Raw genomic sequence first — 17,997 nt, forward strand, 5'->3', positions numbered from 1 at the left:
GGTCCGTATTAATTGGCAAGGAGAAAATCTGGTGGTAATCGGGGTGTACGCTCCAAACGGAAATAAGACTGAATTCTTTAAAAAATTAGAAGAGAAAACATCTGAATATGTAGATCAGAAAATTATCTTAGTGGGTGATATGAATGGGGTGGTTTCGTTAGGAATTGATAGATACAGGGAAGGAGTAAGTAAGGAAGGGAAACTACCAAAAACTTTCTTTTCAATGGTGGAAAACTGCAATTTGATAGATATATGGCGCCTCAGGCACCCTCTAGATAAACAATTCACCTTTCACTCCGAACCAAACCAGTCGATGTCGCGTATAGATCAGATATGGATTTCAAGTGAATTATGTCCAAGAGTTAAACTAATAGAAATAAGACCGAAAGTAATCTCAGACCATAATCCAATAGAGTTGGAATTAGAAAGCTTGGAGACAAGAACCTTCAGATGGAGACTGAAATACTATCTCCTGGATGATCAGAAAATTGTTGAAACTGCGCAGGAAAAATTGATGCATTACTTTGCGGATAATTGTGATAAAGGAACAAAGGTTAATGTAGTGTGGGATGCAAGTAAGGCAGTGATAAGAGGATATTTTATCCAGCAGAATTCAATTTAAAATAAGATTAGAGAGAAAGGTAAAGAAGAAATCCTAAGGCAGATAATGGTAAACAAACAAAAACTATCCCAGAAACCTAACTGTCAGAAAGCAAAAGAAAGAATAAAAATTCTACAAGCCCAATTTGCCGCAATAATAAATAGAGAGGTGGAGTGGAATATCAAAAAATTAAGACAAAAAAACTTCGAATTTTCGAATAAGTCAGGCAAATGGCTTGCATGGCAAATTAAAAAGAGGAAGGAACAGAGCACAATAAATAAAATAATAGTGGGGGGGGAGAGAAAAAACTGACCCTAAAGGAATTAGGAGGGAGTTCCTCAACTACTATAGAAGTTTATATAAAAATAACGAGAGAATAAGTTTAAGGAGGATAGAGAGATTTTTGAAGGATAAAGGGGTGCAAAAACTTTCAACAGAGGAAAAACAACGACTGAATAACCCAATTGGAAATGAAGAGATAGAAGACGTAATTAAAGATCTAAAGAGGGGGAAAGCTCCTGGCCCGGATGGATTTACCGCAGGCTATTATAAAGAGATGAAATCTGTTCTGGTGGGACCCCTGAAAGAGACTATGAACAATATCTTAAGGAAAGGAGAATTCCCAGAGACTTGGAAGGAGGCATACATCACATTCATCCCTAAACAGGATGCAGATCCAACCCAAGTTAGAAATTATAGACCAATCTCACTACTAAATACAGACTATAAAATATTTGCAGGGATCCTTGCAAAAAGGTTGAAGAGGTTGCTATCAGAAATTATTCATAGGGACCAAGCGGGATTCCTGCCAGGTCGGCAGTTGAGAGATAACATAAGAAATATAGTCAATATGTTAGAATACCTATCTGTCAAGATTGATAAACAAGTTATAATGATGTTTGTGGATGCCGAGAAGGCATTCGACAATGTGATATGGGACTTCATGCTGAAAAATCTAGAATATATGGACGTGGGAAACGACTTTTTTAACGGGGTAAAAGCTATATATACAGACCAGAAAGCTAAACTGATCATTAATAACATTGTGACAGAAGAGATAAAGATACAAAAAGGAAGAAGACAGGGTTGTCCACTCTCCCCACTTTTGTTTATAACAGTTTTAGAAGTTCTTCTAAACTCTATAAGACAAAATCAAAAAATAAAAGGAGTGTTAATTGGACAGAATGTATACAAGATTAGAGCCTTCGCGGATGACGTAGTAATAATGACAGAAGAACCAACAATTGCAATAGAAGAAATATTAAAGGAATTAGACCAGTTTGGGGAGGTAGCAGGGTTCAAATTAAATAAGATGAAAACGAAAATGATAGGTAAAAATGTAGACTTAAAGACAACAGAAATAATTCAACTCCAATCGCAAATAGAGGTGGTTAAAAAAGTGAAATATCTCGGTATTTGGCTAACACCTAAAAATATAGATTTATTCAAAAATAATTATGAGCCGGTGTGGAGGGAAATAAGAAAGGATTTGGAAATATGGGGAGGGCTGAAACTGTCATTCTGGGGAAGGATTAATACAATTAAGATGAATGTCCTTCCACGGCTGATGTTCTTATTCCAGACTATTCCTATAATTAAGGGGAGCCGAATCTTTAAAGAGTGGCAAAGAGTGCTCTCAAGATACATCTGGCAGGGAAAAAAACCTAGGATTCAGTTCAAATTATTAACGGATATAAAAGAAAGGGGGGGTTTTGCGCTGCCGGATGTGAAACTATATTATGAGGCAGTTTGCCTCTGTTGGATAAGAGATTGGGTAAAGTTAGTGAATAGGGAGCTTCTCGATTTGGAGGGCTTCGATAATAGATTCGGCTGGCACGCCTATTTATGGCAGAACAAAAGAAAAGTACATAAGGGATTTGAAAATCATATTTTTAGAGGGCCATTAATTGAAATATGGGGAAAATATAAAAATTTGTTGGAACCGAAAACACCACACTGGCTTTCACCCCCGGAAGTAATGAGTGTAAAGACTATTAATATGAGAAGTAATTGGGCAACATACAGTCAGTTATTAACTAAAGAAGATGGGAAATGGAAGGTTAGACCATACGAACAAGTGAAGGACCATGTTTATGATTGGCTACACCATCTTCAGGTGAGTCAGATGTTCAGAAAAGATATTAAAGAAAGAGGCTATGCAGAGAAAGAGTCCAAATATCAGACGGAGATTATAAATAATGAAGAGAAAATTATATCTAAAATGTATAGAATACTGTTAGATTGGAACTTGGGAGACGAGGAAGTCAAATCCGTGATGATCCGCTGGGCAAAGGATGTAGGACATAGTATACTATTTCAGGACTGGGAAAAACTTTGGAAGGATGGATTAAATTTTACGGCGTGTATAATGATAAAGGAAAATGTCATGAAGATGTTCTATAGGTGGTACTTAACACCTATGAAACTATCGAAAATGTATAAGGTGGACAATAAGTGTTGGAAATGCAAGGACAAAGAGGGCTCCTTTTACCACATGTGGTGGGAGTGTGGAAAAGTAAAACAGTTTTGGGAAAATATCTACATTGAACTAAAGAAGATCCTAAAATATACGTTCACAAAGAAATCAGAAATTTTCCTATTAGGGATTCTAGGCCACGAGATAAAAAAAGAAGACTGTAAATTAGTATACTATGCAGTCACAGCTGCAAGGGTAGTGCTAGCCCAGATGTGGAAACAGCAGGAAACACCAACGGTGGAGGAGTGGAGATCAAAGCTGCTAGACTACGCGGAATTGGATAAACTTACAGGAAAAGTTAGGTATATAAGAGACCAAAAGTTCATCAAGGATTGGGGAAAGTACGTAGACTATCTGGAATCTATCAGTGAGGGAAAAACAACGCTAAAGGGATTCAGAGATGCACTGTGATAGACTAGGAGTTATTGTGTAAAGAAAATAGGAGATAGAGAAAGGTACAATGACAATATATGCTAAGAAATGTGTAACCCAAATTATTACTTCGAATGATTTTCGGGCAAGCTAAAGGAAGCCTCGAAAGGGAAGATTAGGTAATTTTGCTGATGTGAAAATTATAATTTTGTGTATCTTCTTTTTTATTTTTATTTTCCTTTTTATTATTTTTTATTGTTATTTGTCTGTGTAATATTCTTTTTTGTTTATCTGTGTTTTAGTCTCTATTTCCTTTATGGAATGAAGCAATAAAAAGAATTTTCAAAAAAAAAGAAAGAGAACAACATTCATAATGCAAAGGCCATCTGAAATAAAACTGAAACTTATCAAAAAAAAAAAGCATTGCAGCCATTGGCTGCATTCACACAGCAAATTATTGCACTTTCCTGTTAATTTCTGCATCATCTTTGAGCTTTCACAGAGCGTAAAAGACACATCCAGAAATACAGTGGAATACAGTGCAAGTATTGCGTTCATTTCTATTTAATACAAGTTTAAGGCTCATTATTTGCAAGCAGGTTTTTTTTTCTGGAAGCAAAAAACAAAGAAATGCATGCTAAACGTCTGCTGTGTTCCAATACAGTTCCACAAGTGGCTTTTCTGTCCCGTGAAAGATCTAATTATAATGTGAAAATTATAACAGTCAGGGAAACATCGGGGAAAATAAAATAAGCTGCCGTGCGAATGCAGCCATAGTTTGTTAGTCATGATTAAGTCGATTAATTCATCAATCAAATCTGCATTACTTTGCCTATAGAAAAAAAAATCTAAAGAGGGGGAGAGATATTTTCTTTTTCATTTATATAATTGCAAGGGGCCAGAAGTGACACACTGCAAGATGGCAGGTGGGCGTGGGAGAGAGTGATAGCAGCAGCAAAAATGCGCAGAGAGGAAGACAGGGAGGAAAGAGTGGCTGGCAAGCACACAGCAGCAAAAGAGAGATAAGGAGCAAAGAGGGAGAGGGACCTCTGTCCCAGCAAAGACACGGGAGCCGAATACTAATTGAAAGTGGGAGAAAAGGAAAACTGTGGAGGGAGAGGAGCAGAGTGAGACAGCTGTGAGGGGAACAGCTGTGAAAGAGTTACAAAAAGTGATAGCTTGAGGTTGCAAGCTTAGTGGTGAGGCCAAATGTAATAGTGAACCACTACAGGTCTATGCCACACAAGGAATCATAGAAATGTAGCGTTGTAGAGTTGAAAGGGACCACGGGAATCATCTAGTCCAGCCCCCTGTGATGCAGGAATCTTTTGGCCCAATGTGGAATGCACAGGAGGTGGTTTGCTTGCTCATATTTGAAAAGCAAGGAAGAAAAGCCTCATTTTATTGTAGTGAACAATCCTGTTCAAGAAAACCATGTAGCTATTGGTTTATGCCATGCATCATTGTGCAAATTCTTCCATCAGTCCTTGCCCATTTCATCAGTGGTAAGCTAAACCCTGACTTTTTAATAAGGAAAAGTTTCTGCTCACGTATATATCTTTTTAAAGTGTGGTTTAATGCTTTGGGCAACTCTTAATTGTTTAGGTAGGGATGCGGGTGGCGCTGTGGTCTAAACCACAGAACCTAGGGCTTGCTGATCAGAAGGTCAGCGGTTCGAATCCCCACAACTGAGTGAGCTCCCATTGCTCGGTCCCTGCTCCTGCCAACCTAGCAGTTCGGAAGCACATCAAATAAATAGGTATCGCTCTGGTGGAAAGGTAAACGGTGTTTCCATGTGTTGCTCTGGTTCGCCAGAAGTGGCTTACTCATGCTGGCCACATGACCTAGAAGCTGTTTGAGGACAAACGCTGGCCTATAGAGCAAGATGAGTGCCACAACCTCAGAGTCATCCACGACTGGACTTAACAGTCAGGGGTCCCTTTACCTTTACCTAATTGTTTAGTAAAGGTAAAGGGACCCCTGATCATTAGGTCCAGTCGTGGCCGACTCTGGGGTTGTGGCGCTCATCTCGCTTTATTGGCCGAGGGAGCCGACGTACAGCTTCCGGGTCATGTGGCCAGCATGACTAAGCCGCTTCTGGCGAACCAGAGCAGCACACGGAAATGTTGTTTACCTTCCCACCGAAGCGGTACTTATTTATCTACTTGCACTTTGACGTGCTTTCGAACTGCTAGGTTGGCAGGAGCAGGGACCGAGCAACGGAAGCTCACCCCATCGCAGGGATTCGAACCGCCGACCTTCTGATAGTCCTAGGCTCTGTGGTTTAACCCACAGCGCCACCCGCGTCCCACCTAATTGTTTAGGCAGTCATAAAAGACCAACTCAATATAGTCAATACTGCATACAGTAAATACCTCGATCACTTTGCATCAGGGGTGCCAACTTGAATAAAATATTATGGGGGCCCAGGTAAGCCCCGCCCTGCATAATCGATCATATGACGCAGTGCACCCCCCCCCCACTTGAATGGGAATGGCGATCAACTTTGTGGCGGCCTGGCTCCCTCAAATATTTTATTGTGGGGGCTGAAGCCCCCATGGCCCTAAGAGTTTGCTCCTATGCTTTGCATGTTAACTACCAAACATAGTTAGGCAGCTGAGCTAACCAGAAATGGTATGTGCACATTTCATGAACCAGTTCTCCCCACTGCAAAACTTTGCTCTTCTGGGTGATTTCCCCCCATCGCTTTGTGAACAGATGCAAAATGTTCATAAAGGGCAGGTATCAGGGCAAAGAGAACATGGAGAGCACAAGGCCTGTGGCTTATTATTTACTGACCCCTACATACGTTGATTCTCATTATTGTTCTTACATTTTTCATGCCGATTCCTTAATCCCACTTTAAAGCACATTGCAAATGCATAATCTCTCAACACATGCCTGAGCATGTGTATTCCACACATACAATGTACAGTAAGCAAACATTTTTGCCTACAGGTTTGTACAGTCACGTCCTAGCTCTCACTTGCTGATAGAGAAAGGACCAAGTGACTAAATTAGAGCTACCTTCCTATCACTAGGAGCACTCCGCCATCTGCTGGACGCCTCATTTGCCTGCAGTCTTGTGAATGGGCTCTTCCGATGGAAGCAAGTCCAAAGTCCATCTGAGCTCGATGGGAATTGTTGTCAGGACAGTATGTATAGAACTGATGTGTCTAAATTACACAGGTGCCTTGTAAAAAGGTAGCACTGTTTTTAACACTGATTGGGAGCCACCCAGAGTGGCTGGGGAAGCTCAGCCAGATGGGCGGGGTATAAATAATAAATAATAATAATAATAATAATAATAATAATAATTATTATTATTATTATTATTATTATTATTATTATAGCACTGTCTTAATATGAAGCCTTTGCCAAGTACATTATTTCTATCCCTAAATAGGATATTGCTACTTTCATCTTAGATAATTTTAGACAGTATGTTTCCGAGCACAATTCAAAGTGTTGGTGCTGACCTTTAAAGCCCTAAACGGCCTCGGCCCAGTATACCTGAAGGAGCATCTCCACCTCCATTGTTCAGCCCTGAGGTCCAGTGCTGAGGCCCTTCTGACCGTGAAAAGCGAGGTTACAGGGAGCCAGGCAGAGGGCCTTCTCAGTAGTGGCGCCCAGGAAATAAACATCTATCTGACTTTTAGAAGACATCTGAAGGCAGCCCTGTTTAGGAGGTTTTTAATCTCTGATGTTTTATTGTATTTCTAATATTTTGTTGGAAGCTGTCCAGAGTGGCTGGGGAAACCCAGCCAGATGGGCAGAGTATAAATAATAAATTACTACTATTATATTATTATTATTATCTTTTGGGGGGCAAGATTTAGTAATGGCACTTGTAAGCATGGATGTTTGCATAGGAAATGGAGATAATTGGGAAGACATAAACGTTAAATACGAACTCAAGCCAGCTTGTAGGTGTCACATACAGTGATATGCCTCAGTATCACTGCATGTCAGTTACCAAACATTGTCACGTACTAACTCTAAGCAGCCTCTCTAAGGCTTTCCAGCTGCCCAAGTCCCATAATATCTTCATGGTGCCAAATCTACTTTCCTCAGAGTCTAGCTTTTCATGAGATCTTTGACTTCTCCTTTTAAAACTTTGTTCTTAATCATAAACAAAATTCGGAAGCATTTTAAGTAGTTTTATCTACTTTTATATATTCTGTTTTGTTGATGGGCAACACAAACAATTTCCTGTAGGCTCTTTTATAAAAGCTAGCTGAGCCAACCACTGCTAATAAAGCTCTGTCCTCAAACATGAGGAAAAGATTTCAAAGGATGAGAAAATGACCAGGAAAAGGCCCAAGATCCTATTACAAGTCTTGTAATCCGACCCTAAATGTGATTATTGAAAAGTAAGTCCCACTTTGTTCAGTGGGACCTGCTTCCTAGTAAGCATGCTTAGAATTGCAGTCTTAACTGAAGTCTGGCTTTGAAGAAATATCATTAGCACAACCTATTCATTTGACGCTATCTTAGAATCCTTTTCACCAGAGACTCAAGGGTGGTTTCCTTGTCCATACAAAAAAAAATTCCTTCCAGTAGCACCTTAAAGACCAACTAAGTCAGTTCTTGGTATGAGCTTTCGTGTGCATGCACACTTCTTCAGATACACCCTTGTCCATGTTTATGAGGACTGTGCCATCAAGTAATGACTTGCATGCGTACATGCCACCAGGTGTCATCGCAGATGCCTTGCTTTTCAGTAGCATCAGTTCATACGATTAGAAGGGTGCATAATCAAGTCTAGAGTCATCAAGAGGCATACATTTGTGAACTAGACCTAAGAGAATTCCTTTTCAGGAGGGAGTCAGTTTTAGGAAAGCTTTGACTGTAATTTTAGACTGGTTCCTATTTACATATTTGGTTGTTTGTTACTGCTAGTACTAACCAAGAAATAATCTGAAACCATTTTAAGTAGGGGCACTTAATTATCTACTATAGGCATGAGGAACATTTGACCCTCCAGATATTGCTGAACTGCAACTCCCATCATCCCTTGCCATTGGCCACACTTCCAGAGGCTGATGGGAATTGTAATTCAGTAACATTTGGAGAGCTCCCTGCACCTGATCTGCTGCAGCACATGGTTGGAATTCTATCCTCTGATCTGCTTTTATTCCAGTCAAAAAGTAGCACTAGTCCTAAAGTGTCTGTTAGTCGTTGTTACCTGCAGGCCCCTCCTAGTCCTAGGGTGCTACTGTAAAAGCTCTGGTTAAGATATTGAGATAAATATCAGAACCAATGATTTCACCTGTTTCTGGGAAGAATACACCAGCATTTTTTTGCTGATAGCATCTCTTTAACTATGTAATTCTACTTGAATTCTAGTTGAATTCAACAGGACTTGCTCCAAATCCCAAGTTAGCCAACTGGCTTTCAGAAAGACTGAAGGAAATCACCAACTCATGGACAAATACTCAATTACTCATTCCAACAAAATTTATAATATGTGTGTTTGTAGCAGGGATAGCTAGTATCTGAGGGTTAACATGACAGTTCCATAAACTGTGAACAGGTCTTCAGTTAGGTATCACCACCAGACATACTAAATTTGATATTAACATCAGGTTATTAATATTAAAATGTAATAAATTTCAACCAAGTTTTCCTGCTCAAAATATAACATGGCACTGGCATTTATATATTATTATATTATATTATATTATATTATATTATATTATATTATATTATGATTTAGAATATCCAGATTAGTTATCAGTCAATTGCCACCGAAATGTTCCAGGAGCAGGTGAGAAAACCACTTGTAGGCCAAGGAGCAAATCAGGAACCTGCTGCTCTAGAACCGACCCAGGCCAGAGTAATCAGTTTGTAGATTGTAGGCCAAGCAGCATTAGGTTGGTGAAGATATAAATACAAAAACAGTATTCTGGAAATGCAGAATCTAAACCAAGAATGCCAAGATGAAATATAACAGGGAAAGCTTTCCCATTAATAAATGATCTCACAATCTAATCAACGGTGCTGAGGGATTTTTAAAAATTCAGTTTCGTGAAAAATATAGTGTACTGCATTGCAAGTCAGTGTACCTCCTCCCTTTGGTGTGTGAGGGTGGTTCCTCCATTGAAGTAAAGAAGGAATGTCTTGAAGGCTCTGTATTTGCATCATGACTGCTGCACCACATCTCGGGTTCCGACACTGACTTCCAATCCCTTCCCAATGCCATCACAAATGCCTAACCTTTAAAGGGCTCCATAACCTTTTCCCAAACTGTCTCCCCATCCGTCTTTCCCAATATATCTCTGCCCTCATGACCTCAAACATTACCACTGTCGGCCACTTATTCCCTTGCTGTCTCTTATCCCAGAATTCTTAAATGGCTGCCAAATCTTTTTACTTCCTTCCTCGAAAACATCTTTCGTTTGAGGTTCTTTCCTAAACTGAACATCCAGTGGAAACTGCAATGAAGCCTACGTATTTGTACCTCCATTGACCACACTGATTTAATTATTAGTCTAATATTTCTCCACCTCCCTTTCCTCTTTGCCCTCTGTTTTCCTCGTTGTCAAACTTCAGACTGGGAGCCCATTGGGGAAGGGACCTGGCTAAAGCATCATGTACATTGATGGTGCTGCAAAAATAAATAAATAAATAAATAAATAAATAAATAAATAAATAAATAAATAAATAACAGATTACTGAATTAGGCCAATGGGTCATTTTATAAAACATGCTTGACTATATTTACAAGTGCCTTTTCTCTAAACTGTCCACCAAATTCAGATTTTAAAACAAAGGTGGGGCTTCCAGGTGTTGTTGCTAGCAGCTGGGATAGCTCAGTCGGTAGAGCACGAGACTCTTAATCTCAAGGTCATGAGTTTGAGCCCCACGTTGGGCAAAAGATTCCTGCATTGCAGGGGGTTGGACTAGATAACCCTTGTGGTACTTCCAATGCTACAGTTCCATGATTCTACCCATGACCATTGTTGATGCTGGGTGGACCTGATGGGAGCTGAAGTCCAACCACTTCTGGAGAATCACTGGTTCCCCACCCCTTTTAAAAACCATCACATGAAGTGACAGCTGTGCTTTCCCCCATAACATATCCTTTCTCTGTTTTCTTAAAGATTTCTTTAAAAAAAAGAAAAGTGGTTTGTACTAGCTTTCTATTTCCTAATATTGCAGACCAATGTCCCCTTATTATCTGAGTAACATGGATTATTCAGATCTCAATAGCAGCGCTCTATTTCTAGGAAAAAAGACAGGAGTGGTAATTCCTTCCTAGAAATCCCTTCGTCTGCCTTGAAAGGCCTCATTCTTAACAAGAGAAGTATGGGAGTGAGGAAAATTCACTCTACATGCATTCCAAAGTCTTCTCTCCTTTGAATCATGTCCACATGCTCAAGCGTTATGCTTCAGAACATGGGTTCTGAAACCAGCCTTGGACGCTACAGTTAACAGCAGTTAGCAGAATCAATAGGCTTCTCCCCAGATCAATAAGAGATTTTAAACAGCCTTGCATGTAACCAGTGTTGATCAGGCAAAATGAAGCAAAATGTCAGTTGCCAAACCTGTTCCCTGTTCCATCTGTGCAGCTGTCCTCTTGAAGTCTCTTTCTACATGATCAACCAAGAGCCCTTAAAAACTACCCATTTAACTCTTCAATAAGCTTTCCAAGGCAGCAACCTTCTTCATAAGGTGAAAGTTAATGAATAGGGCGAAAAGGGATGTTGCTTGCAAAAGCTTATGCCACAACAGAATAGTTCATTTCTACAATGCCACAGGAGCAATGGTTGCCCCTGCTATAACACAGCTCTCCTTTAGGAATGTTCATTTTCATTGCAGGAAGCTGCATCTGGCAATTGACTCCCTAATCTTTTGAATGTGTGGGGTGTGCTTTGGGGTCATGTGGGCACATCCCTGTTCTTGTTCTCCCCCTTCTTCAAGTTCTTGGCTTTAAAACCCTTGGCATCGCCCTCTTAGAAAATGCCTGTATCAACTGGGGACAGAATGGAACACATTCCTTTAAAGAAAGTATGACAAATTGCAATTCTAATCATCTTAGCTGGCAGCGATTTTTCTGCTCAGGCTATCACTTCATTCAGTCTTCTCCTCCCCTGCTCAGCTTTCAATTTTTAAGATATTGTACCTTTATTCTTACAGTCATGTGTTGTGAGGTATCTGTTTGTTCTTAATTCAATACGAGCGCAAACTGACAGAATTACATTTCTCTTGCAGTTACATTGCATTGCATGGGAGCAACAATTCAGACCTTAATGTTAACTAAGCCCCATTCAGTTACTGTTTTTACCACCAGTATAGCAAAGGGGTAGCATCATACTGAACTGAACAAGAATCTAATCAAGGAACCTTCCCATTACCTGAATGATTTAAACAAAAAATGAAATAATTTCATAGCTGTCATTTTGGTAGTGCCAGGGACAACTGTTCTTTGTTCCATCAAATATATCCCCTAAGGAGATGTACATTCCAGCTGAGGAACATCATGAAAAACAGAGCATTTTCAGATTTGATTTTATCGTGGTATTATTTTTGCTACTTGACCCTTGCAATAGCTACAGAGTGCCTATTACTGAAGCCTTCTAGAAAACCCTCTGAGCCTTACAAAAGAGAAATATCAAGATGATGCCAAGTGAGAGACGGAAGGATGGTCACATGTGCATACTGTATATACTAAAAATTCATCTGAATCTATGTCATAGGAGACTGCTGTTCCAGAAAAGCAATGTTCCCTGTAGCAGGCTTATCACACAGGCAAGAGCCATTTCTATCCCAAATGCAGGACTCATTCTGTGCTCACTCTTCAGTTGCTTTCCTCCCCCCAAATCAAGGAAATGTTCCTGAGAGTGCTGTGATTTATTGAGAAAGGGATGGGGCAGAGTAATTCTAATATGGAGAATTGCAAAAAGGAAAATGGCTGATCGGTGCCTCTTGCAGCTATTGCTGTTCAAAATCAACAATCCACTTGCAGCTTTTTTGCTGCTTCCCCACTCATCCTCTTGCTATGCACCCTTTCCTACACCAAAAGAGGCCTTGGGGGTTGAAACATCCCTCAAGAATCTCTCTCTCTCTCTTTTTAAGCATAAGGCATATGCCAGAATGTGGACTTGTGAATTACTGAGGCAGCCTTCACAAGGCAATGAACAGGCTTGGGATAAATGGTCCTGTGCCATGTGCAACCACGCACAAGGATGCTATCTTGCCACCCCTCCCAATTTGCCCACTCCTTCTCCTCCTGCATATGTGTAGTAACTCTGCCCAGTGAGACAACAGGCTGCTTCTGGACACTGCTTTTAGAAGAGTAAGCAGAGGAACCTGGTGCCAAATGTCTTTCCCCCTATTATGGAAAGATGGTGTGCTGAATATTCATCTTCCCAGTATACTCTGCTGTGGGAAGGTGAAAATATACACTGTTTCTAGCAGTGGACAGGATTAAGCAGCCGGTGCCCCTGAATCTTCAGGAAAAGGCAGGAAGAAAGCCCCAAATGCCGCTGTCCTGCAAGCTCTTGTCGCCACATTCTCTCCCTGCATCTCTAAAGCATTTCTTCAGGGAAGAAAGACCCGCCTTCACAAAGCAAATACCCATGCAGAAAGGGTTGACATGACATTCAGTCACAATGCATGCAGAGGTAAATAAGAGCACACCCCACATAGGCAGGGCCCATGGGGGCTTCCATTATGGAGCAGGGTGGGGTCCTGCTTACACCACAATCAGTCATGACTGCAGCCAACCTTATGTAATACGTTGAAAGCACAAGAGAGAGATCCTTGGAAGTCTCTAGCCAAAATGCAAAGCAGATGGTATGATCTGGTCTGAAGGGGGTCAAGTGGCAGGACAGGAGTAGAGCAGGACCACCCTGAGCAGGCAATGGTGCAACCATCTTCCAGAGGGAAATTTAGCTGGATGGATGGGTGCATTCTCCCTAGTTTAATCCCCTCACGCCCTGCCCCACAAGCCCTCCCAGGCTCTCTGGAGCAGCTGAATGCCAAAGTCATGATTCCCACCCCACTCAAACACACACTTGCTTAATGCACAAGAGCACCTGCTGCCCTAACTCCACCAACACAGGAGCAAAGGGTTTCTGGGTAGGGGAGGATTTGAATGAACTGAACATTCATGACTCACAAGCGTTGGTGACAGCGAAGCTGTTGGCCACCTCCAGATTATCGATGTGGGGCGACAGTCGGAACTCTGAAGTGGAAAATTGAACCATCCCTACCCGAAATGCACTGTATTCCTGATCAGCTCCCCTGGGGAAGAGCCCCCCTGTAGGATGACAAACACACATAAAGACAGAACAAGAGAGACACACAGAGAGGACATCAGTGCTGCAGGCTCGGCAGTAGCGCTGCCAGACTCACAAAGAGAAAGAGACCTTCGTTCATTTGCCATGGGACTTGCCTCAGATTGCCAGTTTCACTGACCTTAGGGATGATCTATATCCTAAAATCTCAGCCATCTCCCTCCCTCCCCTTCAGGGTCCGGATACCCAAACTGAGCTTGGCAGGGGAAGGGGGGCAATATCTGGAAAGCACATGGCTTGTTGCCTTCCTCACATGAAGGGTGCAATCCAGATCTATTCAGAGCAATGAAAGGTGGGAGGTTTTGGCTTCCCCATCCTGATTTCGATGGGATGTGGATTGCACCTTCCCGAATGTCATCAGTGAAGTGTTTAGTTTTAAGCCATGAACTGCCTTGTGGAAAGGAGTTGCTTCTAGTGGGATGGGATTCGAGAAGATGGGTAACCTTTGGATTTAAGAATGGGGGGGGGAGGGCACAGGAGTTGATCTAAAATGAAGGCACTTTTCCTTTTTTTGGCAAGCATCCACTCCAGCAAGAAAAGGCTGGATTTAAGGGTGCATGCCATGAATACGGCAATTGGACCTGAGTGGTGACCGTGTGCCAGAATCTCATCTAACAATATATATATGGGATCCTCTCTGACGGGGCCACTCACCTATTTGTATGCCGTTGGAGTAGACCCCCCAGATGAGTCCCCAAACCAAAGGAGCCAGGAAGAGAGCAATCTGCCGGATCTTTTGCATTGCCATGAAAAGTAGAGCATCCACAAAGCCACAGAATATTCCTTTGCTGCAGCCGCCGCTGCCTTCTCCTCCCTTGCCCGTTTGTCGCTCAGCAAATTAGATCCTCTGCATCTTGGGCGAGCAGATGAAGGACCCGAGCTGGAAATGAGCCCTCAGCGAGAGAAGAAGCAGAGGAGGAGGAAGAGGAAGAGGAGGAAGGGGGTGGATAGAGAAGCAGCCTTGGCCCGCTGCTGCAGTGCTCCCGAGGCCAGCCCGGGGAAGGAAAGAGGCGCCTGGGATGCCGTTTTCAACGCTGCTCTTGCGCTGCCGTCGCCTCGGTACATCCAGCTCCTTCGCCGGCGAGCACACGCATTCGCCCAGCTCTGCCTCTCTCGCCCTCACACACACGCACTCACACACTCACACGCGCGCACACACCGCACACTCGCGCACAGCCAGGCAAGGCGAGCCAAGGGAAGAGGCGGCGTGCGCGTGCGCCGCCGGAGAGAGAGCCTCCTTATGCCCCCCCCCTCTCCGCACGCCCCCTCCCCGCGTAGGCCTGGACGCGCGCGCGAGCTCGGCGAGCCTTGGCGAAGGCACCGCTGCTGCTGCTGCTGCTGCTGCTGCTGCTGCTGGGGGCGGCTGGGCTCGCCAAGAGGCTGGTCCTTTTCAGCACCACGGACAGCGCCGCGGAAGACAGCCGGGGACAGCTAGGCTTCGGTCCAAAGCAGCCCCTTCCGCGCCCCCTACGGCTGCAGCGAAGAGCGCTCTCTCTCTCTCTCTCTCTCTCTCTCTCTCTCTCTCTCTCTCTCTCTCCCCCCCCAGTCTCTCTCGTTCTCTCTCGTTTCACCGGACAATCGCGGTTTCTGCCAACCCCCGCTCTCCCCACCTATTGAGAGCGATCAGGCTTACGATCCAGAGAAGCAGAATGGTGTGGGTTGTGCCAAAGCGTAACTTAGAAACGGCCTGCTTTCCAGAGCTGCTTGCTTTCCCCTCCCCCGCTTCCCCAAATCTGACGGTTCAAGGAGCATCTTGGTCGGAGGAGAGCTGCTCGTTTGCTTTCTGCATGCTAATCGCTTAAAAAACAATCAGACGCGTTGGCGGGCAGGAGAATGCCGTCTTAAAAAGAAGCGAAAGGAGATCAGCGCCCACCAGCTAGAGCTGGTCTGTCTGAATTTTTCACTCTTCCACCGAGACCAAGTTCTTGCTCTGAAAGGTTGGGAAACCGGGTCAAAAAGTAGGAACGGGGTTCAGCTACATTCTCTTTCCCAGAAACAGCTGTCTGCAGTTTCATGAGCTTCAAAGGAAAGCCAGTGCGAATATTGATCTCTTCAGCACACATTCTTACACATTTGATTACATGTGCCCATTGCATACACGCCCACGTTTAGCTGTGACATTTTGTACATTCAGGAAAGGTGTCACAATGGTCATATGAATACAGACCCACAGGTGCACGCCACTATTTGTTCATCTTGCTATGGGGCACCAGACTAGTAGTAGATTAATATACATCAGGTTTAACCTGCAGGCAATTGGAAAGAGGCCCCCATCTGTCTATAATGGAAGTTTATTGTATTTTTGTCTGTTTTATTATTTGGTTACTGTAGTTTAATATCATATTGTGTACTGGGGAATTGTAATAGTGATATATCACCTTTAAGTATAAATGAATAAATATTGTGAACTTGTAGCTTCAGATTGAGGTGAGAGACATCCATAGCCAAACACATAACTTAAAATTAGTAGCAGAACATAATTACTGAGCTTCTGCCTATTTGTGAAAAACTTTACTGAAGAGAAGGAAGGTGCAAAATTGGAAACTGGGTTCCAGAGTATATTACAACCCACTATCAAGCTCCTAAAGTGTTGCCATGTTATTCAGAGCTGCAGTGAAATTCCATACACTGGATGTTTCATTCCATTCATTTTAAAGCACAAATTCTCTCTTGCCTTGCTAAAGCTTACCAGAGGCTTTGCCTTCTTCTGTGGTGTGTTTCTCAGATGAAAAAATATTGGCCAGGTGTGGGGTTGTCTACTGAAGGCCAGTGAAGAGATCCTCCCTCCTATTGGTGAGAGATACCCACTAGGGAAAAATAAAGCAGCAAGTGCCACTGAGTTTTCTTCCCAGAAAATCAAGTAGGGAATTGTGGCCTGAGAAGTGTAAGGGGAATCACAGTTATAATATTGTCCACTGGCTTGCCCCTGAGTCTATGTCTTTCCCAATGGACATAAAGCAAAAGCAACAAAACCCACTTCTACTTTAGTGTGATGGAGGAACGGCACAGCTCTTATTTTGCTGGAGCACACAACCAACCACCTGTGTTACAGATGGGCAAATTGTGGCCTAAGCTGGTGAAGCCCTTGCCCTAATTTCATGTGCCAAGGAGAGGGAAATGGGCAGAGGAGAGAGAAGTGGCAGCAGTAGAGGGGGGGGGAGGGAATGTCAGAAAGAGAAAGGAATAAGTGGTGATATAAAGAGGGTGGCCTCACCCATCTTTGGCTTCAGCCCCACCCACATTTGGCCCTACCCTACCCAGGGCTTTTTTTCAGCTGGAACTCACTGGAACTCAGTTTTTTTTTTAATTAAAGATTTTCTTGTCTTACAAAAGTGTTTGCAGTCTCTCTCTCTCCCCCCCCCCCATGTAACATTTTTACAAATCAGCTGAGACATTGTTGAGACATTGGGAAGAAAAGGGGGAAAGAGGTGGGAAAGATGGGTGGGAGTCGGGCGACGGTGTTACTATTTTACTTACTATATGTAGGGTTTGGTGTCAGCGTTGTTTGTGTAGGTTCTTTGTTGTTCGCTTGTGTTCCTTTGGTGGTGAGAGAGGTTGGGGTTGGTCTAGGGTGTGGTTGTTCATTTGTGGTTGGCTGTGGTGATCTTGGTTTACATGTGTGAGTGGGGTGGGTGGGTGTTTTGGATCAGGTTAGCCATATTGATTTGTATGTTGTTGGTGGGCTTTTGTTGTTGTCTTGTTGGGCTGTGTATGTGATAAAGGGGAGTCATACCGGGGTGAAGTTGTCTTCGTCTATTTGTCCCTGTGTCAGTTTGTTTATTGGTTAATTTTTCTAGTAAGGCTGTTTCCCATACTATTTGGTACCATTGGTCCATGCTTACTCCTGACAGGTCTCTCCAGTGTCTGGCTATGATGCTTCTGGCCCCTGAAAGTAGGTGGGTTATGAGTTCTTTGTGGTGTAAGTGGGCATTATTGTCTGGGAAGATGTTTAGTAAGGTCAATTCTGGGGTGATTTCTAATACTTGCTTGGTTATTTTGTTTATTTCTTGTATGGTTCTTGTCCTGAATAGTTGGATTTTGGCACTGGAACTCAGTTCTGGCACCTCTCAGGTGAGCACCATTGCCATTATCAGAGAAAAAGAGAGGAGTTTAAAGCAACAGCTCATTCTGAGTTCCAGCACCTCTTTTCCTAGAAAAATAAAACCGGCCCTACCAACATTGCCAGTATGTGGCCCCTGACAGATTATCCCCAAGAAAATGTAGTCTTTGGGAGAATGTAGACT

General features: G+C 42.8%; 1 protein-coding gene across 6 annotated transcripts in view; it reads right to left on the bottom strand.

The window, feature by feature from the left end:
- The window catches only part of GRIA2 (glutamate ionotropic receptor AMPA type subunit 2), a 78,832-nt gene extending 63,594 nt beyond the window's left edge, over positions 1–15,238 (bottom strand). For 4 of the 6 annotated variants that reach the window (XR_014568059.1, XM_083755549.1, XM_083755551.1 and 1 more), the window contains exons 1-2: positions 14,408–15,238; positions 13,576–13,716 (exon numbers count right to left, since the gene is read on the bottom strand). Coding sequence is in view for 5 of the 6 variants with exons in the window: in XM_083755549.1 (XP_083611675.1) it covers positions 13,576–13,716; positions 14,408–14,501 (235 nt within the window). In the remaining variant the exon portion in view is untranslated. The remainder of the gene's footprint in view (positions 1–13,575; positions 13,717–14,407) is intronic. The other 2 variants (XM_083755548.1, XM_083755550.1) reach the window with 1 other exon arrangement.
- Between the last annotated feature and the right edge of the window lie 2,759 nt (positions 15,239–17,997).

The sequence above is a fragment of the Podarcis gaigeae genome (assembly GCF_964106915.1).
Source record: "Podarcis gaigeae genome assembly, chromosome: 9".
Classification (NCBI taxonomy): domain Eukaryota; kingdom Metazoa; phylum Chordata; class Lepidosauria; order Squamata; family Lacertidae; genus Podarcis; species Podarcis gaigeae.